This window comes from Salvelinus fontinalis, chromosome 1 (genome assembly GCF_029448725.1).
Source record: "Salvelinus fontinalis isolate EN_2023a chromosome 1, ASM2944872v1, whole genome shotgun sequence".
Taxonomy (NCBI): Eukaryota; Metazoa; Chordata; class Actinopteri; order Salmoniformes; family Salmonidae; genus Salvelinus; species Salvelinus fontinalis.
The window spans coordinates 94,481,714-94,508,805 of NC_074665.1; the positions used below are offsets into that span (position 1 = coordinate 94,481,714).

Sequence of the window (27,092 nt, forward strand, 5' to 3'; positions counted from 1 at the left end):
AGTTCAGCAACGTTCCCCATCCAACCTGACAGGAGCTTCAGAGGATCTGCAGAGAAGAATGGGAGAAACTCCCCAAACACAGGTGTGCCAAGCTTGTAGCATCATACCCAAGAAGACTCGAGGCTGTATTTGCTGCCAAAAGTGCTTCAACAAAGTACTCAGTAAAGGGTCTGAATACTTATGTAAATGTGATATTTCCGTTTTTTTTATGTTTCATAAATTAGCAAACATTTCTAAAAAGCTGTTTTTGCTTTGTCATTATGCGCTATTGTGTGTAGATTGATAAGGAAATGAGACATTTTTTGTTGTTGTCAATTTTAGAATAAGGCTGTAACGGAAAAAGTCAAGGGGTCTGAATACTTTCCTAATGCAGTGTATCTATTGTAATAGCTCTTTCTATCTTACTACTGACATGGGTCCACATTGGCACGGACAGGATCACTGTTTAAATATGAGGCAGGTATGTGTTATGTCCTTGATACATGGGTGTGAGTCAGTGTTTGAGAAGAGACTGTGACAGAGGGGAATAGAGAGATGGAAACGAGGGGGAGGGCGAGAGCGAGCGAGAGAAAGAATGAGAGAGGAGAGCAAGTGAAAGACAGCAAGAGAGAGGAGAAAGAGAGGGAGAGAGAGAGGAGAAAGAGGGAGAGAGGAGAAAGAGAGAGAGAGAGGGGAAAGACAGAGAGAGAGGGAGAGAGGAGAAAGAGAGGGAGAAAGAGGGAGAGAGGAGAAGAGGGAGAGAGGAAGAGAGGAGAAAGAGGAGAAAGTGAGGGGGAGAGAGGAGAGCGAGCGATCAAGAAAGAAAGCGAGAGAGGCAGAGAAAAAGAGAAGGAAACAGAGAGGGAACAGGAGTGGGAGGAGGGGAGGGGTGATATGTTGCCTGCATGTAGAGCCTGCAGTGAAACTCTCATTCTGATACTTCATTCATTCATGGGGGAATTCATTATAAAACAGCTAGAGGCCCCTAACTAATGGTTATTCAGCTACATGCCACTATATTAACTTATTTCTACTACACCAGGCCCAGCTGCTTTCTCTGGCTAGAGGCTCTCTATCCTAGACCCAGACACGCACGATTGATTGGCGAGAGGTTGTTCCCCCTCTCTCCTTCTCCTAAAGGGTCAGGGGGATCGCGCTCCGCAGACAGACGATACAGCTCCAGGAAAAAGGGAACATAAAAAGCTGATTTCTTATTTCAAGGAAAGTTAGGTTATTATGCACACACACACACACACACACACACAGGCACACAAAGAGCGTGTAATGTGTTAGGAACATGTGTTTTACATGGTGTATGAGTGTGTAACCTTTAAATTCAGGTTTAGAGGGCTTCTTTAAAGAAGTAGCGAGGTCGTAGTCACAGCATCGCGCGGCTTGTTGGGGATTCAACTAGAGTTCAAACACTACGACTTGGCTTCTTTACAGATTAAACATATTTACAGATACATTTCAGGATGAGGTGAAAAGTGACACGTGTGGGTTTAGATTTTAAACTAAACTAAAATGTAACGTTAGACGTTTGGCAAACTGCCTTGAACCTAATACTGAAACTTATAATCAGCGGCGTGGTTGGAGTGGAACCTCAACCCTGTACAGTGTAATGTCCTCCTCCACCACCAGGCCTACCTCTCCTCCTCCACCACCAGGCCTGCCTCTCCTCCTCCTCCTCCTCCTCCTCCTCCACCAGGCCTGCCTCTCCTCCACCACCACTAGGCCTACCTCTCCTCCTCCTCCTCCACCAGGCCTGCCTCTCCTCCTCCACCACCAGGCCTACCTCTCCTCCTCCACCACCACCAGGCCTGCCTCTCCTCCTCCACCACCACCACCAGGCCTGCCTCTCCTCCTCCTCCACCACCACCAGGCCTGCCTCTCCTCCTCCTCCACCACCACCAGGCCTGCCTCTCCTCCTCCACCCGGCCTGCCTCTCCTCCTCCTCCACCACCACCAGGCCTGCCTCTCCTCCTCCTCCACCACCACCAGGCCTGCCTCTCCTCCTCCACCACCACCACCAGGCCTGCCTCTCCTCCTCCACCACCACCACCAGGCCTGCCTCTCCTCCTCCACCACCACCACCCGGCCTGCCTCTCCTCCTCCACCACCAGGCCTGCCTCTCCTCCTCCTCCACCACCACCAGGCCTGCCTCTCCTCCTCCTCCACCACCACCAGGCCTGCCTCTCCTCCTCCACCCGGCCTGCCTCTCCTCCTCCTCCACCACCACCAGGCCTGCCTCTCCTCCTCCACCACCACCACCAGGCCTGCCTCTCCTCCTCCACCACCACCACCAGGCCTGCCTCTCCTCCTCCACCACCACCACCAGGCCTGCCTCTCCTCCTCCACCACCACCACCCGGCCTGCCTCTCCTCCTCCACCACCACTAGGCCTGCCTCTCCTCCTCCACCACCACCAGGCCTGCCTCTCCTCCTCCACCACCACCAGGCCTGCCTCTCCTCCTCCACCACCACCAGGCCTACCTCTCCTCCTCCTCCACCACCAACCCCCCTCTGCCTCTCTCTAATTACCAGGCCTGCCTCTCCTCCTCCACCACCACCACCAGGCCTGCCTCTCCTCCTCCTCCACCACCAGGCCTACCTCTCCTCCTCCTCCTCCTCCACCACCACCAGGCCTGCCTCTCCTCCTCCTCCACCACCAACCCCCCCTCTGTCTTTTTCTAATTACCAGGCCTGGCCCCTGTGTGTTTTCCACAGCGGGAGCCTGTTCATGAAGACCACACACACACACACTCTCTCTCTCTCTCTTTACCGCAGCGGGGTTCCTGGGGGGATCCCTTCATGAAGAGCATGCAGGGTGCTGCGTTGATCAGTCTCTTCAGACGCTCATTAAGGTCCTCTTTAGGGGGCTCAGCCCCTGGCTCGCCCAGCCCCCCCGAGCTGACCGACAGCCTCTGGACCTTATTGGTCAACTCTGGAGCATGAGCTCCGTCCAGCCTGTCAATCTTCTGGCCACCCTGAGACACACCAGAGGATGGGGGAGAAAGAAAAATAACATTAATATTTTAACGCAATGGTTTTTCTTTTTGTTTGTATTATTCCAGAGGAGGAGGGTTGAGAGAGAGAGAGATCAAGAAAGAGAGAGAGTCCGAGAAAAAGAGAGCGAGAAAGAGAGAAAAAGAGAGACAGAGAGAGATTGAGATTCAAGGACAGGAGTCCTCTCCCAGTTGAATGTTTGGCATGTTAAATCATCAGTGAAGGCCTGACAGAAGGCCTGATGGTACTAACTGTGGAGAAGCTGTAAACTAGGTTATATTCTCCTATTGATCCTGATATCCAGTGTGTGTTACCTCTCCTAACAGACAAGAACTTACCAGCAGCCTCTAAGGCTGATATAGGCATCCTAACTTACCAGCAGCCTCTAAGGCTGATATAGGCATCCTAACTTACCAGCAGCCTCTAAGGCTGATATAGGAATCCTAACTTACCAGCAGCCTCTAAGGCTGATATAGGCATCCTAAGGGCAGCATGTTACTTTCCATACTGTACAAAAATGAATAAAAGGACTAATGAACTTGACACGGTAAATGTGGATTTCAAACACAGGTTTTTTTCTTCCAGTTGTCTATTATAAAACGACAAGAAAAATTCATAAAATTCCACATGAATTCACAACAAATGCAGCTGTGCAGCTGCCAGCAGAGGTTTGGGCGTCACGGTGCGTCCCTTTCAGATGGTGAAGCCTTGTACCTGCTCTACTATTACTGTACCTCAGTTCCACCTCAAAAAGTCTGCACTTCCTTCTCATTCAACTTCTCAAAGTATTGTCATACAGTATTGCTGTCGCTGGCCTTTCTCTGCCATTTTTCCAACTGTTAACGACGATGACGTAGTGGTGAAGAGTCGAATCCAAAATAATTTGATTCCTTGACTCCTTGCAAGTCGACTCCCGGTGTCGACTCCCATTTCGGAGTGTCAAGATTCAATTCCGCCAGGAATCGACTCCTAATACTCAGCATTTTTGGAATGGAGGAGACTGATTACTTGTCGTAATTCCGAGAACACAAACACTTGCATTTTTCATAGCGAGCTAGTGAGGGACGGAGAGAGAGAGGGCAGACAGACCTAGTGCTCGGTTCTGACTCTATCAGCAATCCAAAATTGTAGCTCGCTACGGAATGCTGTAGATCACAATTTCTTGGCTTGCAATGTCTCGCAACTTCAGTAAAGCAAATGATCAGGATACGTGGGAACTCCTTCAAGACTGTTGGAAAAGCATTCCACGTGAAGCTGGTTGAGAGAATCCCAAGAGTGCGCAAAGCTGTCATCAAGGCAAAGGGTGGCTACTTTGAATAATCTCAAATATACAATATATTTTGATTGTTGATCACTTTTTTGGTTACTACATGATTCCATATGTGTTATTTCATCTTTTTGATGTCTTCACTATTATTCTACATTGTAGAAAATAGTAAAAATAAAGAAAAACCCTGGAATGAATAGGTGTGTACAAACTTTTGACTGGTACTATATATATATCTTGTTACACGTGGTCTGCCACTGCGAGGACGATCAGCTGTCCACCATGTCTCCCTGTAGCTCTGTCTTCAGCGTCTCACAGTACGGACATTGCAATTTATTGGGGTATCAACATTGTCATTGTCAACACATCTGCAGTCCTCATTCCTCCTTGCAGCAGGCCTAAGGCACGTTCACGCCGATGAGCAGAGACCCTGGGCATCTTTCTTTTGGTGTTTTTCAGAGTCAGTAGAAAGGCCTCTTTAGTGTCCAAAGTTTTCACAACTGTGACCTTAATTGCCTACTGTCTGTAAGATGTTAGTGTCTTAACGACCGTTCCACAGGTGCATGTTCATTAAGTGCTTCTGGTTCATTGAACAAGCATGGGAAACAGTGTTTAAACCCTTCACAATGAAGATCTGTGAAGTTATTTGGATTTTTCACGAATTATCTTTGAAAGACAGGGTCCTGAAAAAGGGACATTTCTTTTTTTGCTGAGTTTATACACACACACACACTCACAAAATACATGACCAAAGGTATGTTGACACCTGCTCCTCGAACATCTCATTCCAAAATCATGGCCATAATATGGAGTTGGTCCCCCCCTTTGCTGCTATAAAAGCCTCCACTCTTCTGGGAAGGCTTTCCACTAGATATTGGATCATTACTACAGGGCTTCCATTCACCCACAAGAGCATTAGTGAGGTCGGGCACTGATGTTGGGCCATTAGTCCTGGCTCGCAGTCGGTGTTCCAATTACATTTAACATTTACATTTAAGTCATTTAGCAGACGCTCTTATCCAGAGCGACTTACAAATTGGAAAGTTCATACATATTCATCCTGGTCCCCCCGTGGGAATTGAACCCTGGTCCCCCCGTGGGAATTGAACCCACAACCCTGGCGTTGCAAGCGCCGTGCTCTACCAACTGAGCCACACATTCATCCCAAAAGTGTTTGATGGGGTTGAGGTCAGGGCTCTGTGCAGTCAAGTACTTCCACACCGATCTCGACAAACCATTTCTGTATGGACCTCGCTTTGTGCACGGGTGTATTGTCATGCTGAAACAGGAAAGGGCCTTCCCCAAACTGTTGCCACAAAGTTGGAAGCACAGAATCGTCTAGAATGTCATTGTATGCTGTAGCGTTAAGATTTCCCTTCACTGGAACTAAGGGGCCCGAACCATGAAAAACATCCCCAGACCATGATTCCTCCTCCACCAAACAGTTGGCACTATGCATTGGGATAGGTAGCGTCCTCCTGGCATTCGCCAAACCCAGGTTCGTCCATCGGACTGCCAGATGGTGAAGCGTGATTCATAACTCCAGAAAAACGCGTTTCCACTGCTCCAGAGTCCAATGGCGGTGAGCTTTACACCACTCCAGCTGACCCTTGGCATTTCGCATGGTGATCTTAGGCTTGTGTGCGGCTGCTCGACCACGGAAACCCATTTCATGGAGCTCCTGACAAACAGTTCTTGTGCTGACGTTGCCTCCAGAGGCAGTTTGGAACTCGGTAGTGAGTGTTCCAACCGAGGACAGACGAATTCTAAGTGCTACAGCACTCAACAGTCCCGTTCTGTGAGCTTGTGTGGCCTACCACTTCACGGCTGAGCCGCTGTTGCTCCTAGACATTTCCATTTCTCAATAACAGCACTTACAGTTAACCGGGGAAGCTCTAGCAGGGCAGAAATTTGACCAACTGATTTGTGGGAAAGGTGGCATCCTATGACAGTGCCACGTTGAAAGTCACAGCTCTTCAGTACAGGCCATTCTACTGCTAGTGTTTGTCTATGGAGATTGCATGGCTGTATGCTCGATTTTATACACCTGTGTGTGGCTGAAATAGCCAAATCCAATAACACTTTTGGCCAAGTAGTGTAAATTAGTTTTTTACAGTACTTGACTCACCTTAATGAAGTGGAAGGTTGGGACTTAGGCAATAAGACTCACCTTAATGAAGAGGAAGGTCGGGACTGAGGCAATAAGACTCACCTTAATGAAGAGGAAGGTCGGGACTGAGGCAATAAGACTCACCTTAAAGAAGAGGAAGGTCGGGACTGAGGCAATAAGACTCACCTTAAAGAAGAGGAAGGTAGGGACTGAGGCGATCTCATATTTCTCTGATACCTCTGGCACTGCTTCTGCCTCCAGCTGTAAGACAGAGAGGAGGGAGGAAGGGAGGAAGGGATGGAGGAAGGGGTGGAGGGAAGGAGGGAGGAAGGGGTGGAGGGAAGGAGGGAGGAAGGGATGGAGGGAGAAAGGGAGGAAGGAAGGGAGGAAGGGATGGAGGGAGAAAGGGAGGAAGGAAGGGAGGAATGGGTGGAGGAAGGGAGGAAGGGATGGAGGGAGAAAGGGATGGAGGGAGGAAGGGGTGGAGGGAAGAAGGGTGGAAGGGATGCAGGGAGCGAGAGAGAAGTGAAGGAAGGAGTAAGGGATGGAGGGAGGGAGGGAGAGAGAGAGAGAGGACAAAGCAAGGGAAGAGGAAGGGAGAAAGAGATGGAGTGAATGAGGGATCATCCACACAATGTTGATACCCCTTTGTTCCCTTTCCAAGCCATCAAACAATGTCTGCATCCACACATGGAGAACCCCAATGAATTTCCCCTCAACACTCGGTTTATTTAGCCAGCAGGCATCACCCTTCAGGGAGAAAATAAAGCACACATTCACCACTTTGATATGTCTAACAAGCAAAGAGAAATGAGAGAGCAGAGCAGCACCACCTCCTGCTCTGCTCGGGGTGCTGTGAGCTGTGATTGGTGAGCTGGGATTGGTGAGCTGTGATCTGTGATTGGTGATGGATGGTTGCTTTGTTCTTGACAGTGCTATGGCAATCCACCAGGACCAAATTAAAGGAACGAGTGTGACCACACACACCTCAAACTAACAGAGGAATAAAAATAGTTCCAAGTTTGCCATTTACTTTAAAATCATTAAAAATATATATATATAATCACATGTTCAAGTCAATTCAATGGGTAAAAACAATAGGCTACATGAGAGGTAACACAATGATGTTTCTGAGTTCAACAGGGGTTACTTTAAAAAGGTCACGTTAGCTACCGTCCAACACCGGACCATCACACAAACAGGGCTTTGAGAAGGTTTGTATTTCACCATGAATTTCCAGAACCCCCCCCCCCCCCCCCCAGGCAGAGGAAAGAAAACCAACATTGATGCACAAATTGACCCAGAGATTGTTCAATCATATTTAGCTCGCACATATTGAAATCCATAAATCACTGACCCAGGTTGGTGGCAGCCAGCCATTACAGACAGGCGATTACAGACATCACTTACTTCCTGCCTCGAGCAAACTCTGCTGTTTGTGTTCCTGATCCATGAGGCAGGGCATTATGGGTGACAGACACTTACAGGCTTGTATGAACACAACCTACATTAACGCAGTCAAATAAAGCTATGAGGATGGCAACATATGGTCACTAAATATTTATAGTAAAATGCTTGTTTCCATGTGACATGGGTAATAACAGTGCTATTGATTGGTTAGAGACAACCTAGACTGGTACAGGAACAGCAGACTCCTATTGGAGAATGTAGGAATATTGTTCATAATTGGAAAAAATCTTTTGAAACACAAATTAAGAAAATAGCTCATTTCCAGTGTACAATATATGTAGGATCAAATATCCTACTGCTCGTCCATATATTTATATATTCTTAATCCCATTCCTTTACTTTAAATGTGTGTATTGTTGTGAAATTGTTAAGATATTACTTGTTAGATATTACTGCACTGTTGGAGTTAGAAACACAAGCATTTCGCTACACCCGCAATAACATCTGCTTAACACGTGTATAAGTGACAAATATCATGCGATTTAAAATGGCATAATATTCCCTATATAACTAGTGTACTACACCATATTCCCTATATAGCTAGTGTACTACACCATATTCCCTATATAGCTAGTGTACTACATCATATTCCCTATATAGCTAGTGTACTACACCATATTCCCTATATAGCTAGTGTACTACATCATATTCCCTATATAACTAGTGTACTACACCATATTCCCTATATAGCTAGTGTACTACATCATATTCCCTATATAGCTAGTGTACTACATCATATTCCCTATATAGCTAGTGTACTACACCATATTCCCTATATAACTAGTGTACTACCCCATATTCCCTATATAACTAGTGTACTACCCCATATTCCCTATATAACTAGTGTACTACATCATATTCCCTATATAACTAGTGTACTACATCATATTCCCTATATAGCTAGTGTACTACACCATATTCCCTATATAGCTAGTGTACTACATCATATTCCCTATATAGCTAGTGTACTACATCATATTCCCTATATAGCTAGTGTACTACATCATATTCCCTATATAGCTAGTGTACTACACCATATTCCCTATATAACTAGTGTACTACATCATATTCCCTATATAGCTAGTGTACTACACCATATTCCCTACATAGCTAGTGTACTACATCATATTCCCTACATAACTAGTGTACTACATCATATTCCCTACATAACTAGTGTACTACATCATATTCCCTATATAGCTAGTGTACTACATCGTATTCCCTATATAGCTAGTGTACTACACCATATTCCCTATATAGCTAGTGTACTACATCATATTCCCTATATAACTAGTGTACTACATCATATTCCCTATATAGCTAGTGTACTACACCATATTCCCTATATAACTAGTGTACTACACCATATTCCCTATATAGCTAGTGTACTACATCATATTCCCTATATAGCTAGTGTACTACATCATATTCCCTATATAGCTAGTGTACTACACCATATTCCCTATATAACTAGTGTACTACCCCATATTCCCTATATAACTAGTGTACTACCCCATATTCCCTATATAACTAGTGTACTACATCATATTCCCTATATAACTAGTGTACTACATCATATTCCCTATATAGCTAGTGTACTACACCATATTCCCTATATAGCTAGTGTACTACATCATATTCCCTATATAGCTAGTGTACTACATCATATTCCCTATATAGCTAGTGTACTACATCATATTCCCTATATAGCTAGTGTACTACACCATATTCCCTATATAACTAGTGTACTACATCATATTCCCTATATAGCTAGTGTACTACACCATATTCCCTACATAGCTAGTGTACTACATCATATTCCCTACATAACTAGTGTACTACATCATATTCCCTATATAGCTAGTGTACTACATCATATTCCCTATATAGCTAGTGTACTACACCATATTCCCTATATAACTAGTGTACTACATCATATTCCCTATATAGCTAGTGTACTACACCATATTCCCTATATAGCTAGTGTACTACACCATATTCCCTATATAACTAGTGTACTACATCATATTCCCTATATAACTAGTGTACTACATCATATTCCCTATATAGCTAGTGTACTACACCATATTCCCTATATAACTAGTGTACTACACCATATTCCCTATATAACTAGTGTACTACATCATATTCCCTATATAACTAGTGTACTACATCATATTCCCTATATAACTAGTGTACTACATCATATTCCCTATATAGCTAGTGTACTACATCATATTCCCTATATAACTAGTGTACTACACCATATTCCCTATATAACTAGTGTACTACACCATATTCCCTATATAACTAGTGTACTACATCATATTCCCTATATAACTAGTGTACTACATCATATTCCTATATAACTAGTGTCCTACATCATATTCCTATATAACTAGTGTACTACATCATATTCCCTATATAACTAGTGTACTACATCATATTCCCTATATAACTAGTGTACTACATCATAATCCCTATATAACTAGTGTACTACACCATAATCCCTATATAACTAGTGTACTACACCGTATTCCCTATATAGCTAGTGTACTACATCGTATTCCCTATATAGCTAGTGTACTACATCGTATTCCCTATATAGCTAGTGTACTACATCGTATTCCCTATATAGCTAGTGTACTACACCGTATTCCCTATATAGCTAGTGTACTACACCGTATTCCCTATATAACTAGTGTACTACATCGTATTCCCTATATAACTAGTGTACTACATCGTATTCCTATATAACTAGTGTACTACATCATATTCCTATATAGCTAGTGTACTACATCATATTCCTATATAGCTAGTGTACTACACCATATTCCCTATATAGCTAGTGTACTACATCATATTCCCTATATAACTAGTGTACTACACCATATTCCCTATATAGCTAGTGTACTACATCATATTCCCTATATAGCTAGTGTACTACATCATATTCCCTATATAGCTAGTGTACTACACCATATTCCCTATATAACTAGTGTCCTACATCATATTCCTATATAACTAGTGTACTACATCATATTCCCTATATAACTAGTGTACTACATCATATTCCCTATATAACTAGTGTACTACATCATAATCCCTATATAACTAGTGTACTACACCATAATCCCTATATAACTAGTGTACTACACCGTATTCCCTATATAGCTAGTGTACTACATCGTATTCCCTATATAGCTAGTGTACTACATCGTATTCCCTATATAGCTAGTGTACTACATCGTATTCCCTATATAGCTAGTGTACTACACCGTATTCCCTATATAGCTAGTGTACTACACCGTATTCCCTATATAGCTAGTGTACTACACCGTATTCCCTATATAGCTAGTGTACTACACCGTATTCCCTATATAGCTAGTGTACTACATCGTATTCCCTATATAACTAGTGTACTACATCGTATTCCCTATATAGCTAGTGTACTACATCGTATTCCTTATATAACTAGTGTACTACATCATATTCCTATATAACTAGTGTACTACATCATATTCCTATATAACTAGTGTACTACATCATATTCCTATATAGCTAGTGTACTACACCATATTCCCTATATAGCTAGTGTACTACATCATATTCCCTATATAACTAGTGTACTACACCATATTCCCTATATAGCTAGTGTACTACATCATATTCCCTATATAGCTAGTTTACTACATCATATTCCCTATATAGCTAGTGTACTACACCATATTCCCTATATAACTAGTGTACTACATCATATTCCCTATATAGCTAGTGTACTACACCATATTCCCTATATAGCTAGTGTACTACATCATATTCCCTATATAACTAGTGTACTACATCATATTCCCTATATAACTAGTGTACTACATCATATTCCCTATATAGCTAGTGTACTACATCATATTCCCTATATAACTAGTGTACTACATCATATTCCCTATATAGCTAGTGTACTACACCATATTCCCTATATAACTAGTGTACTACATCATATTCCCTATATAGCTAGTGTACTACACCATATTCCCTATATAGCTAGTGTACTACATCATATTCCCTATATAACTAGTGTACTACATCATATTCCCTATATAACTAGTGTACTACATCATATTCCCTATATAACTAGTGTACTACACCATATTCCCTATATAACTAGTGTACTACACCATATTCCTAATATAACTAGTGTACTACACCATATTCCTAATATAACTAGTGTACTACACCATATTCCTAATATAACTAGTGTACTACACCATATTCCTATATAACTAGTGTACTACCCCATATTCCCTATATAACTAGTGTACTACCCCATATTCCCTATATAACTAGTGTACTACCCCATATTCCCTATATAGCTAGTGTACTACACCATATTCCCTATATAACTAGTGTACTACATCATATTCCCTATATAACTACTGTACTACATCATATTCCCTATATAACTACTGTACTACATCATATTCCTATATAACTACTGTACTACATCATATTCCTATATAACTAGTGTCCTACATCATATTCCCTATATAACTAGTGTACTACATCATATTCCCTATATAACTAGTGTACTACATCATATTCCCTATATAACTAGTGTACTACATCATAATCCCTATATAACTAGTGTACTACATCGTATTCCCTATATAGCTAGTGTACTACATCGTATTCCCTATATAGCTAGTGTACTACATCGTATTCCCTATATAGCTAGTGTACTACATCATATTCCCTATATAACTAGTGTACTACATCATATTCCCTATATAACTAGTGTACTACATCATATTCCCTATATAACTAGTGTACTACATCATATTCCCTATATAACTAGTGTACTACATCATATTCCCTATATAACTAGTGTACTACATCATATTCCCTATATAGCTAGTGTACTACATCATATTCCCTATATAGCTAGTGTACTACATCATATTCCCTATATAACTAGTGTACTACACCATATTCCCTATATAACTAGTGTAATACACCATATTCCCTATATAGCTAGTGTACTACATCATATTCCCTATATAGCTAGTGTACTACATCATATTCCCTATATAACTAGTGTACTACATCATATTCCCTATATAACTAGTGAACTACATCATATTCCCTATATAGCTAGTGTACTACACCATATTCCCTATATAACAAGTGTACTACATCATATTCCCTATATAACTAGTGTACTACATCATATTCCTATATAACTAGTGTACTACACCATATTCCCTATAAAACTAGTGTACTACACCATATTCCCTATATAACTAGTGTACTACACCATATTCCCTATATAACTAGTGCACTACATCATATTCCCTATATAACTAGTGTACTACATTGCCCCTGTGGGCTCTGGTCAAAAGCTCTATGAACGTAATGCTACATCTCTTCAGAATACTCTGAAATCTCAGGAGATCAAATTAATTGACACGTTCTGGCCTTAGTTCCTTTTTGCAAAGTCTGTCCATGTCCATGTCCCTGTCCCTGTTCCTGTCCCTGTCCCTGTTCCACGTTCCTGTTCCATGTCCCTGTCCCTGTCCCTGTTCCACGTCCCTGTTCCTTGTCCCTGTCCCCGTTCCATGTTCCTGTTCCATGTCCCTGTTCCTGTCCATGTCCCTGTTCCTGTCCATGTCCCTGTTCCATGTCCCTGTTCCATGTCCCTGTTCCATGTCCCTGTTCCTGTTCCTGTCCCTGTCATGTCCCTGTTCCTGTCCCTGTCCCTGTTCCATGTCCCTGTTCCATGTCCCTGTCCCTGTTCATGTCCCTGTCCCTGTTCCTGTCCCTGTTCCATGTCCCTGTCCCTGTTCCTGTCCCTGTTCCTGTCTCTGTTCAGGTCCCTGTTCCTGTCCCTGTTCCTGTTCCATGTCCCTGTTCCATGTCCCTGTTCCTGTCCATGTCCCTGTTCCATGTCCCTGTTCCTGTCTCTGTTCAGGTCCCTGTTCCTGTCCCTGTTCCTGTTCCATGTCCCTGTTCCATGTCCCTGTTCCTGTCCATGTCCCTGTTCCATGTTCCTGTTCATGTCCCTGTTCCTGTTCCTGTCCATGTCCCTGTTCCATGTCCCTGTTCCTGTCCTTGTTCCATGTCCCTGTTCCATGTCCCTGTTCCATGTCCCTGTTCCATGTCCCTGTTCCATGTCCCTGTTCCTGTCCCTGTTCCTGTTCCTGTCATGTCCCTGTTCCTGTCCCTGTTCCTGTCCCTGTTCATGTCCCTGTTCCTGTTCCCTGTTCCTGTTCATGTCCCTGTTCCTGTCCCTGTCCCTGCTCCATGTTCCTGTCCCTGTTCCTGTCTCTGTTCAGGTCCCTGTTCAGGTCCCTGTTCAGGTCCCTGTTCCATGTCCCTGTTCCATGTCCCTGTTCCTGTCCATGTCCCTGTTCCTGTCCATGTCCCTGTTCCATGTTCCTGTTCCATGTCCCTGTCCCTGTTCCTGTCCATGTTCCTATTCCTGCCCCCTGTTCCTGTCCCTGTTCATGTTCCATGTCCCTGTTCCATGTCCCTGTCCCTGTTCCTGTCCCTTTTCCATGTCCATGTTCCTGTTCCTGTCCCTGTTCCATGTCCCTGTCCCTGTTCATGTCCCTGTTCATGTCCCTGTTCATGTCCCTGTCCCTGTTCCATGTCCCTGTTCCATGTCCCTGTCCCTGTTCCATGTCCCTGTTCCTGTCCATGTTCCTGTCCATGTTCCTGTCCATGTTCCTGTCCATGTTCCTGTCCATGTCCCTGTCCATGTCCCTGTCCATGTCCCTGTCCATGTCCCTGTTCCATGTCCCTGTTCCATGTCCCTGTCCCTGTTCCATGTCCCTGTCCCTGTTCCATGTCCCTGTCCCTGTCCATGTTCCTGTCCATGTTCCTGTCCATGTTCCTGTCCATGTCCCTGTCCATGTCCCTGTCCATGTCCCTGTCCCTGTCCCTGTTCCTGTCCCTGTCCCTGTCCCTGTCCCTGTCCCTGTCCCTGTCCCTGTCCCTGTTCCTGTTCCTGTCCATGTCCCTGTCCATGTCCCTGTTCCATGTCCATGTCCCTGTTCCTGTCCCTGTTCCTGTTAATGTCCCTGTTCCTGTCCCTGTTCCTGTTCCATGTCCCTGTTCCTGTCCCTGTCCATTGATAAATGACCCATTCTAAAACGAAACTCATTTAGTATATTACTAAAGAAAAGATTTAAATGGAGAATAGTCTGGTGGGTGAAAATAAGACCACTTGATGAGAGACCAGCTGTGCAGCCTGAGGCAAGGAACAAGAGCACAAGCTTTTTCCTTCTACTTTCTCAACTCATCAATAGTCTTTTGTCCCATCAGACAGCCCATTTATATGTTTTGATTTCTAAGACGTTCTAAAGGTTTGTATCATTCACAACTAAAACTGCTAAATAACTCTGAATCTAGTGTATAAGACCTGTTTCAAATGGTCACGTTTACTCTCAACATAGCCACTGCCTATGCTCACTCGCTCCATAATGAGAAACACTTCCTTCCTAATGTCTTCAGCTAAGTTCAATTATATTCTTCTTACTATCAAATCATATAATGTAAATAATAGCACAGGACTTATCTTGTCTGCTAACTGAACTAACTTTGGCATGGCCCATAACCAGATAGCATACAGTAGGCCAACTCATATTCTGTACTTCTGAAATACATTTTCTTCACATCATAATGTTTCTTTAGACCTAAAATAAATAATGGATTTATTGTGATGGTGTAATATTACATTTATTCATTAGACATTTTTAAATGTGATGTTCCAATGGCGCGTATCAGTGGCTTGTATGATGGAGGCCTGGAGATGCTAAACGAGTTTAATAACCGGCTGACAAAACGTCATGACTGCCACAGACTTAATAGGAACCAAGACTTAAAAATAACTGATATTGGAGGGAATTTTTGGAACATAACTAACAAAATTACTGGTAACAAAAATGTATGCTTCATTCAGTACAAAGTAATGTATAGAATTCATTATACAAGAGACAAAATCCATAAATTCTACAGCACAACGGCAGAGTCATGTCTTAAGAGTAAAACTAACAATGACTCAATAATCCATGCCTTCTGGGAATGCTATAAAGTCCAAAAGTGATGGGCGGAGATAGAAAGTTGGCTGTTAGAAGTTTTACAATGTAAATGTACTTTTGTAACGGCGTTCCTCCTCCTCTTCATACGAAGAGGAGGAGTAGTGATTCGACCAAAATGCAGCGTGTTTATGTGACATAATGATTTATTAAACAAGACACAAAACGAACTATACTTGATAAACTACAAAACAAATAAACGATGTAGACAGACCTGGACACGAACTTACATATAACACGAAGAAAGCATGAACAGGAAACAGACTACATACAAAACGAACGAACGAACGATACCGAAACAGTCCCGTGTGGCGTAACATACAGACACTGACACAGGAGGCAACCACCCACAAACAAACAGTGTGAAAACACCTACCTTAATATGGCTCTCAATCAGAGGAAATGAAAACCACCTGCCTCTAATTGAGAGCCATATCAGGTCACTCTTAAACAAACATAGAAACACACAACATAGACTACCCACCCAAAACTCACGCCCTGACCGTCAAACACATACAAAATAACAGAAAACCGGTCAGGAACGTGTCAACTTTTAATTTGTCTGTCTGCATATTTCAAGACATGTCAGATTAGGGGGCAGTGAGATACCCGATGGGTTGCACGATACTCTTCTCGTTAGCTTTTTTTTTTTTTTTTTACGTATATTTCAAACCTGGAAATCAAGCAATACTCCATCGTTAAGACAATGGAAAAAATCATATGCTTCATTATCTAAATATTGAAAGAGCGTGGGCGATGGAGAGAAACAAAATGGCAGAGCGTAGAGAACAGGTGGTTCTGGGCAGGGGTGATGTTGTTCATGTTTGTCTATGGCATTATTTAGGATGCTTAAGAGAGAAGCTTATACTACACTGAATAAAACACTTTAACAGTGCAGAAAGTGTGGTTTCACATTTTTTTTTAAATGTACCTTCTAACGGGATTCAACCTCACGCCATTCAATTACCTGACTGTTCCCATAGTTCCCTACTCTACCTGCTACACTACCGGTCAGCTGAAACTATATTTCTAAGTACGGTGTCCAATAGAGGTCAGTGTGTTTGAAAGCAGCTTAGAATAGAAGAAAGCACCGGAACCACGCTGAAATCAGTGGGATCTCACACTCTGCAACACACGGTTTGAAAAAGGCAAAGTGATCAAACGATGCTTCGGACATTGATGACGTACTACTGAAAAAAGTAATACACAGATCGACACACTGTGCTTCAAAGTTAGCTGCTTAGCGACTTGGACGCATGGCTCGAAGCTCCGGGTATCCAATTCAACATCACTACATGTAACATACATCACAAGGTATAGTATGTGTATCAGGCATCATGTAACATCCATGACAAGATATAGTATGTACCTTGACAAACATGGTGTGTTTGTTCTCTTTGGCCAGCTCTCCCATCACATCGTTCATCTGACTGCACTGAGGGGCCCATGCTGCCTGGAAGTGGACCACCGTCAAGAACCTGGTGGAACAGAGAAGTCACATTAGATTGGAATGGGTGTAAGTCCATAGGTGCACCGGTGAGGCTCAAGGAAGAGACAGGTGTCAGATCTCAGCATAGCAATAGGTCTGAAACAGCACAACTTTATCGTGACACACAGATTCATATGCTAAAGATGTGGGACATGCATGCACACTTGCCAACTACTGTCTACCATCAATAGGCCGAGCTAATTGACGTTGTTGACATCCATTAATTCTTACTTCCCATACACTGATGATCATGCAGGAGATCACTGACCAACTGAACATCACATGACTAGGACACTGGATCATAACATGTCTTCTGGAATGAAACATTATTTTATAGCCTACTTGTAATGATGGATTTAAAAAGCACAATAACTGAATGGACCTAGTTAGCTACCTAATTCTGAAATGGGCAGGCACCTGGTCATGTCTGATAAAGGGGTTAATCTCTCCCTCTCCCTCCCATATAAGAGCTAGACCTAACGTTACATTATCAGGAATATAATATAATGTCTGCCTAATAGAAAGGCTCGCCTAGCCCTGCCATATCGTGATAAGAATTAGTTCAAGACACAAGAGCCTGACTGTTTATATTAGGTAAACACATCAGCATGTACAATGATCAACTACATTCACACCATGTACAATAAACATGTATGTTATTAGCTAGCTAGATGTTCCAAGTTCGTTGTCGTCCGACGACATGCTAAAGCAAATATCCGCTAAAATAGCTAGCTAGTTAGTTGCCCTTTCATTTGGAGCAGCTAGATAACGTTAGCTAGTTAACGTTCCCTAACATGGTGAAGCTACATCACGCTAACGTTAGCTAGCTAGATTTCGATATAACAGAAAAGTAGCTATCATAGCAAGCTAAATATCATATGACGCACATTTGAATGAAAACCATTCAATGGCTAATTGCTTAAATGTCATGTTATGAAATTATGCACATACTTGCCAGCCTTTGATAGCAAGTCCTCAAACTGCTGCGAGGATGTTGCCTCCACAAAATTCGCCATGTTTTCAGACATGTGTAATCGCTTACCGAGCGATTGTGTTCTATGTGGATTGCCAGAAGACACACACCTTACTGTTCTGCTTGTTTACACTGAGCTGAACGGGGTCGGAACGCATCATGGTTATATTAAAACACAGTGAACCCTGCGCTAGATATGGGTCTGAAAACGTACCTCCATGCAGGGATGGGATATGCCACTCTACTCCAAAATGTGGACTACAGTGGCATATCACATCCATGAATTTAGGTATATTTTCCGAGACATATTTCACCTGGCTCCAATGTTAATATAACGATGACTTTGTTCCGACCCCAGTGCAGCTCAGTGTAAACAAGCTAATGGTAGAGTCGGTAAATTCTAGCAACTATATGGATGGAACAAGACATAACTACCTACACAGAGTCGGTCTATGACTGATCTATGAACTAAAATGAATAACTAACATGTAAAATACTATATTACTGTTTAGTTGCACAATATTGTTATAATTCTAATGGAGAAAATGTGTTGAGCATGCATTTGGTAGCGGGGGGGAAAGTAATTTGTCCTCATATTCCACAAACAAATTAAATCAATCGTATTTAATAAAGCGCTTTTAGTTTACATCGGCAACTGTCACAAAGTGCTATTCAGACAGCCCCCGCCCCCGCTACTTGAAATCGATTCTGATTGGCTGGAAGTCAAGCGGGGACGACACTTTGAAAAGTCAGAAGCAGAGAAATCAACAGGACGGTTGTCGTGTCCTTGCGGTAGAAAAGCGAACTGAAAGTGAAGGAGCTAGCCAGCTAGCAAGGTAGCCAGAGATTGAACCGGTTTGTAGCCACTACTAGTTGCAATTTCATTGATTTTGATATCGCAGCCGGACGTTTCTGAAAAGACCTCGTTAGTATTAACTAGTTAGCTTACACTGGACGTGTTGCATTTGTTTGATTGCCAGCTATCTAACGTTACTGTTACCTTTGACATTTTGTTATTAAATTCAGTCGATAGATACTAAAAATAGGTATAATTTTCTACAACCATGGAATATATGACACCCCTCCAGAAGAAGAGACGCCACGAAGGGGACCTTCAAAACTGGAAAGATTGCCAAGCGGTATGACCTTAACCGTCCTTAGCTAGTTTATTGCCTTGAAACCCGACGTTGAATTGCATTGAACGATTAACGATGAAATACAATTATATTCAACAACATTCTGGATTGTAGAGGAAGAGGAAACTTCCCTGATTCAATCGCACATTTCTGTCCGACGAAGAATCCAATGCAATTCAACGTCGGGTTTCCAGACAATAACGTTAACAGTAGCCTATTGCTTTAGTGAGAACATTGTTGCTATTGGTGTGTTTATAGTTTAGCTAACACCAGTCTAGCTAACTGGGTATTGAAATATCTATCCAGTTGGCGTGTTGCTATTTTTAGGCTAAATCAGTTAATAGTGATTTATTGGTTATCACGTGTGCATGTATTTGTATTGCAACTAGTTTAGCTAACCTTGCATGCATATTTGGTTGTATGGGAGCTAGCTAGCTAAGCTAACGCATAGAGAACTAACTTTAGCCGGTGTTTACAACATGTAAAAGCACGTGTAACTATGACTACGTGCTACCACAGTTTCTCATGAAGAAACGTTCTCTTAGTACATTAGCTAAGTGAATGCATGCCTATAACCATTTAACTAACTAGATCAATCATTACCTGTCATGTTATACAACTATGCTGCATTGTTTGAATCCTCAGAAACGACTGTGCAACGGAGTGGGAGTCTGCATCCAGGTTGAACATGGCGGGATGGTGACTGACAGTGCCATGGATACATGGGATGCCAGCATGCAACAGCAGGGTGTCCCAAACAGCAACAGCGGTGTCAGCATCAACCACCCAGCTTCTAACATGGTAGATATGCGTATTCAACTATTTTGGAGTCTTTGTTGCTACAGTCGAGGCCTATATCCCAAAGGAGTTAGCCTCCCACGTGCATTGCAGGAGTGTTTTTATGGTCCATGTTTTCCTCCTGGATGACGATGATGCTGCTGTAGTAGTAATAAAGGTTCATAGGTCAAGCAGTAAGGGACACTAGGCGTACCCATGACAACATGCTTCCTCAACATCTGATCTCTAAGGTGTAGCCTTAGCTATCTTTATGACAGGTTTTCTCAATGCTGGTGATGTCAAGGAAGCTTGGGAAATTGTTTCTCATCCTTACCCAAGGAATGTGGCTAGTGCCACAATGTTGATATAATATTTGTATATCGTTTCACTCCACTGTGAAATTGTCCTTCTGTCATAATCAGTATACTTTGAATAGTCTTGTCTTCTATGCAGTGTTCATCCTCAAATGTTTATTTGCAGAATTACAATGTGACAATCCATTAAATAATCAAGTGTAATTATTGCCGTAAATAACCCTCCAGGCTGGTGTTTTCTCTTGTACAGGTCTATGCAGTCCAAGGCAGCCAACGTTGTAATCGGTGCCTGGCAGGGGAGCCTGTAAGTAGTGTCCTGATTTTTACCTGAACATCCCCCAGTAGTGTGGATGACTGATATCATGTGTCCGTGTGTAGGCCTAACCCAGCATGTTGTACAAGTCATCCAGAAACACCAAAACAAATGTATCATCAGTGGCAATGGGATTTAACAGCTATAGCACATTATAATCAAACATTCCTTATGCTAATATGGGATATTATGTCTCTTACTTTGGGGACAATTGTTGCACCTACAAAATCAACATAATAAAATATGCCCTTTTTAAAGGGTTGGCCCTCAGGCTATAAAACCTACCATATTGACCATGGACTGCTTTGCTCTTCATGTTCACCTTGGGCCGAGTCAGCATTCTGGACTTTCTCATGTCAAAAGGGTTAATCAGTCCCTCCAGGTTTCTGCAATGACTTTTTTGTTGTTGTTGCTAAATCAATAATTCCCTGCGTATTATGCGAGAGCTTGTAAATTTGACTGCACACTTTCCACGTGCAACAGTCAAATCATCGCAATATTGTCACATAAACCAGGCCCATCACCGCAGTACAAAAATAGGGCTTGCAATTTCAACCAATCGGAGTACATTTACTGCATAATATAGTTAAATGAAGTCACACAACAACCCCCCCCCCCCCCCCCGTCAGCACAGTTTCACAACAAATTAGACTAATTCATAGCATATTGCCATGCAAAATGTCAGGATTGCAGCAGCAAAATCAAGCCTATTGCCCTGCAAAAATCCCATCAAAATGCTTGCGGGACTGGTTAATGAACATGACATGGGTTCAGTCCCAAATGGTACCCTATTCCTGATTATAGTGCACTACCCTATTCCCCACACAGTGCACTACCCTATTCCCCACACAGTGCACTACCCTATTCCCCACACAGTGCACTACCCTATTCCCCACACAGTGCACTACCCTATTCCCCACACAGTGCACTACCCTATTCCCCACACAGTGCACTATATAGTGGAGAGGGTGCCATTTGGGATACTACCGTCATGTAAATGGTTTGTTCCATAAAGATTACCTGACACATAATGAGTCTCTTCTCAGGGGCACATTAACCACATCATGGGGTATTGATCGGTTATCGTCATGATCAGAGATCGTTTGAAGAACTGAAGGATCCTTGAGGATGAAGAGAATGATTGATTGATTGATTGATCAAGCCATTGTGGCTATGAACGTTTTATCAGTGTGCCTTTTCTCTCGCTTTTAACCACAAGCACTGTATGCTTCATGTATAGCCTCACATGTTTACACTACTTAACACTGTTATTGGGAAAATGGCTACTAGCCAGACAGGTCATTTCATACTGTCTTACTAACGTTCTGTTTGAATGGAAAGATAACCACTACAGTGTAGTCCACATACAACCATAAGGAATGAGCCATCAAGCCACAATTAATACTGTAACTTTACAATGTAATGTGGATACTCACTTAAAGTCAATGGATGTATTTAAAAAAATTACTTATTGTCCCAGTATCAAGACCAAGAAAATATACATGTAAATAATAATATTGATAAGTAAAAACTTTTTAAAGTTATATAATTGTTAACCTTTTTGAAATGGATAATCCTGTCTGCAAATATATTTTTGTGAAATAAATATTTTATATATTTTTTTTTTATATATTCTAAAATGTAATTGGCTGAATAATAAAATAAGAAGTTTGTAACAATATTTGTGCTAATCATTTAATATTTGGAAATTGTCCTGAATTTAGTGTTAATCTCATTAACATTTTCAGCCAGTTTTCAATAGTTAGATCTACACTTCAAATGTAGAGCCGTTTGACAATGGTTTGTCTATTTCCCACTAGATCTGGTTTTGTGTTGTCTTCCAATGATTTGTCTATTTCCCACTAGATCTGGTTTTGTGTTGTCTTACAGTGATTTGTCTATATCCCACTAGATCTGGTTTTGTGTTGTCTTACAATGATTTGTCTATTTCCCACTAGATCTGGTTTTGTGTTGTCTTACAGTGATTTGAAGCCAGTTTCCACCTTGCCAAGCAGTGATTTTTATGCAAGGAATAGACAATAGTCGATGCTGTTAAATTTCAGGTTATGACTCAATGTAATAGTTTCTTTTTAGTACAAGGAAAAACAACTTTCAATAAAGTATGATTTGATGAACAATGTGTGGACATTTAGATGTGTTTTTGACTATTGTTTCTTCACTGTTATTCAATAACTTTTTCATATGAAGCTTATTTCCAGATGTCATCTGTTCACGGGCTTCTGCTGCCTGCTGTCCATTGTGGATCTTTACCATTAGGCCGTCTGCTATGTTTACTAGTGGATTATAGGTGAACAGCATTTATTCTGTTTCATTTTAGTCTCTTGTTTGAGGATATGTTCCATATTACTGCTAGCTGTGTTTTGTCAGGAGGTAGCTTCTACTGTAGCTATCATCACCATTCTTATCCATGGAGTTGAACTAGATCACACATTTTCAAGCCACTTCTCTATTCCAGTATTTTTCAACTCCTCTGCCTTCTAGAACGTTAGCATAGTCCGTATCCTACCCTTCTAGAACGTTAGCATAGTCAGTATCCTATCCTTCTAGAACATTAGTATAGTCCGTATCCTACCCTTCTAGAACATTAGCATGCTCCGTATCCTATCCTTCTAGAACATTAGCATAGTCCGTATCCTACCCTTCTAGAACATTAGTATAGTCCGTATCCTACCCTTCTAGAACATTAGCATGCTCCGTATCCTATCCTTCTAGAACATTAGCATAGTCCGTATCCTATCCTTCTAGAACATTAGCATAGTCCGTATCCTATCCTTCTAGAACGTTAGTATAGTCCGTATCCTATCCTTCTAGAACGTTACAATGCTCTGTATCCTACCCTTCTAGAACGTTAGCATGCTCCGTATCCTACCCTTCTAGAACGTTACAATGCTCTGTATCCTACCCTTCTAGAACATTAGCATAGTCCGTATCCTCTGCCTTCTAGAACATTAGCATAGTCCTTATCCTACCCTTCTAGAACGTTAGCATAGTCCGTATCCTACCCTTCTAGAACGTTAGCATGCTCCGTATCCTACCCTTCTAGAACATTAGCATGCTCCATATCCTACTCTTCTAGAACGTTAGCATGCTCGGTATCCTACCCTTCTAGAACATTAGCATGCTCCGTATCCTACCCTTCTAGAACATTAGCATGCTCCGTATCCTACCCTTCTAGAACGTTGGCATGCTCCATATCCTACTCTTCTAGAACGTTAGCATGCTCGGTATCCTACCCTTCTAGAACATTAGCATTCTCCGTATCCTACCCTTCTAGAACGTTAGCATGCTCCATATCCTACTCTTCTAGAACGTTAGCATGCTCGGTATCCTACCCTTCTAGAACATTAGCATGCTCCGTATCCTACCCTTCTAGAACGTTAGCATGCTCCGTATCCTATCCTTCTAGAACGTTAGCATGCTCCGTATCCTATCCTTCTAGAACGTTAGCATAGTCCGTATCCTCTGCCTTCTAGAACGTTAGTATAGTCCGTATCCTGTCCTTCTAGAACGTTAGCATAGTCCGTATCCTGTCCTTCTAGAACGTTAGCACAGTCCGTATCCTGTCCTTCTAGAACATTAGCATAGTCCGTATCCTATCCTTCTAGAACGTTAGCATGCTCCGTATCCTACCCTTCTAGAACATTAGCACAGTCCGTATCCTACCCTTCTAGAACGTTAGCACAGTCCGTATCCTATCCTTCTAGAACGTTAGCATAGTCCGTATCCTATCCTTCTAGAACGTTAGCATAGTCCGTATCCTCTGCCTTCTAGAACGTTAGCATAGTCCGTATCCTATCCTTCTAGAACATTAGCATAGTCCTTATCCTACCCTTCTAGAACGTCACAATGCTCTGTATCCTACCATTCTAGAACATTAGCATAGTCCGTATCCTCTGCCTTCTAGAACATTAGCATAGTCCTTATCCTACCCTTCTAGAACGTTAGCATAGTCCGTATCCTACCCTTCTAGAACGTTAGCATGCTCCGTATCCTACCCTTCTAGAACGTTAGCATGCTCCGTATCCTACCCTTCTAGAACGTTGGCATGCTCCATATCCTACCCTTCTAGAACGTTAGCATGCTCCGTATCCTACCCTTCTAGAACGTTGGCATGCTCCATATCCTACTCTTCTAGAACGTTAGCATGCTCTGTATCCTATCCTTCTAGAACGTTAGCATGCTCCGTATCCTACCCTTCTAGAACGTTAGCATGCTCCGTATCCTATCCTTCTAGAACGTTAGCATGCTCCATATCCTACTCTTCTAGAACGTTAGCATGCTCCGTATCCTACCCTTCTAGAACATTAGCATGCTCCGTATCCTATCCTTCTAGAACGTTAGCATAGTCCGTATCCTATCCTTCTAGAACATTAGCATGCTCCGTATCCTATCCTTCTAGAACGTTAGCATAGTCCGTATCCTCTGCCTTCTAGAACGTTAGTATAGTCCGTATCCTGTCCTTCTAGAACGTTAGCATAGTCCATATCCTATCCTTCTGGAACGTTAGCATAGTCCGTATCCTACCCTTCTAGAACGTTAGCATGCTCCGTATCCTACCCTTCTAGAACGTTAGCATGCTCCGTATCCTACCCTTCTAGAACGTTAGCATGCTCCGTATCCTACCCTTCTAGAACGTTACAATGCGCTGTATCCTACCCTTCTAGAACGTTAGCATGCTCCGTATCCTACCCTTCTAGAACGTCAGCATGCTCCGTATCCTACCCTTCTAGAACGTTAGCATGCTCCGTATCCTACCCTTCTAGAACGTCAGCATGCGCTGTATCCTATCCTTCTAGAACGTTAGCATGCTCCGTATCTTACCCTTCTAGAACGTTACAATGCTCTGTATCCTACCCTTCTAGAATGTTAGCATGCTCCGTATCCTACCCTTCTAGAACGTTAGCATGCTCCGTATCCTACCCTTCTAGAACGTTAGCATGCTCCGTATCCTATCCTTCTAGAACATTAGCATAGTCCGTATCCTACCCTTCTAGAATGTTAGCATGCTCCGTATCCTACCCTTCTAGAATGTTAGCATGCTCCGTATCCTACCCTTCTAGAACGTTAGCATGCTCCGTATCCTACCCTTCTAGAACGTTAGCATGCTCCGTATCCTACCCTTCTAGAACGTTAGCATGCTCCGTATCCTACCCTTCTAGAACGTTAGCATGCTCCGTATCCTATCCTTCTAGAACGTTAGCATGCTCCATATCCTACTCTTCTAGAACGTTAGCATGCTCCGTATCCTATCCTTCTAGAACGTTACAATGCTCTGTATCCTACCCTTCTAGAACGTTACCATTCTCCTTTGGGTGTTGTATCCTAACCTTTATGAATGTTTCCAGTCCACCTCATGTGATACGAAGTGATTAGCAGTTATAATGCAACGATGAATAATATATTCATAGATGTCAGGGTATCAACATTATGGCTCAACAGATGCAATAGGGGAGGGCTAAAGTTTTGAGGAAAGTCAACTAGGATGGATTAATGCGTATTACCCTGACAATCTCCCCTGTCCTCCCCCAGTACAGCCCAGTGTACTAGCAGTAGAAATACGTGTGTTCTCACACAAAGCAAGACCTGGGGGAAATGGCTCTGAGGGCCTAGATTTTCAATAATGTAAGACAACAAAGCATAAGCTTGAAACCTGCTGCAATATGCTACAAGTGTAAAGAGCTTAGCTGCTAATAAAATGGAAAAGAGAAATACCCTCCAACTCATATTGGGAGATCAAGTATGCCCCAGAAGAGCCCTTCATGAAGACGTAATGAGCAGGGTGATGATATAGGAATGTGTCAAAATGGCACCCTACATAGTGCACTACTTTGGACCAGGACCCATAGGGCTATGGTCCAAAGTAGTGTACTATGTAGGATATAGGGTGCCATTTGGGATGGATGCAGACCAACCCTGACAAGTATCATGTTATGGATGTGGAATTATTTTTATTTCCTTAGGGATGTTTTGGACAATTGCACTTTTCATGTTCACTTTCGGCCCCCTTTATTTTCTCCTGATCATCTGACTGGACTGACTGCTTCTGACACCTTGATCTGACTGGCCTGACTGCTACTGACACCGTGATCTGACTGCTACTGACACCCTGATCTGACTGGCCTGACTGCTACTGACACCGTGATCT

The 27,092-nt window shown here is 42.6% G+C and overlaps 2 protein-coding genes across 4 annotated transcripts in view; one reads left to right on the forward strand and one right to left on the reverse strand.

Moving 5' to 3' along the window:
- Positions 1–18,522, reverse strand: part of glrx3 (glutaredoxin 3) — a 35,437-nt gene extending 16,915 nt beyond the window's left edge. For 2 of the 3 annotated variants that reach the window (XR_008761049.1, XM_055936622.1), the window contains exons 1-4: positions 18,365–18,522; positions 17,294–17,402; positions 6,548–6,622; positions 2,761–2,965 (exon numbers count right to left, since the gene is read on the reverse strand). Coding sequence is in view for 2 of the 3 variants with exons in the window: in XM_055936622.1 (XP_055792597.1) it covers positions 2,761–2,965; positions 6,548–6,622; positions 17,294–17,402; positions 18,365–18,441 (466 nt within the window). In the remaining variant the exon portion in view is untranslated. The other variant, XM_055936638.1, reaches the window with a different exon arrangement.
- Positions 18,523–19,112: 590 nt separating this feature from the next.
- si:ch211-221j21.3 (uncharacterized) lies at positions 19,113–22,542 on the forward strand. The gene is made up of 4 exons (XM_055936652.1): positions 19,113–19,525; positions 20,168–20,323; positions 20,864–20,917; positions 21,973–22,542. The coding sequence occupies exons 1-4, from the start codon at positions 19,451–19,453 to the stop codon at positions 22,000–22,002; spliced, it is 315 nt and encodes a 104-aa protein (XP_055792627.1). The 5' UTR covers positions 19,113–19,450; the 3' UTR covers positions 22,003–22,542.
- Positions 22,543–27,092: the final 4,550 nt, after the last annotated feature.

Bases quoted from the DNA above. Each gene is read 5' to 3' on its own strand.
- si:ch211-221j21.3 (XM_055936652.1), top strand. From the start codon at position 19,451: ATGGAATATATGACACCCCTCCAGAAGAAGAGACGCCACGAAGGGGAC. The intron at 20,324-20,863 runs GTAGATATGCGT...TCTCTTGTACAG, and splicing joins ACCACCCAGCTTCTAACATG to GTCTATGCAGTCCAAGGCAG. The intron at 20,918-21,972 runs GTAAGTAGTGTC...GTCTCTTCTCAG, and splicing joins GGTGCCTGGCAGGGGAGCCT to GGGCACATTAACCACATCAT.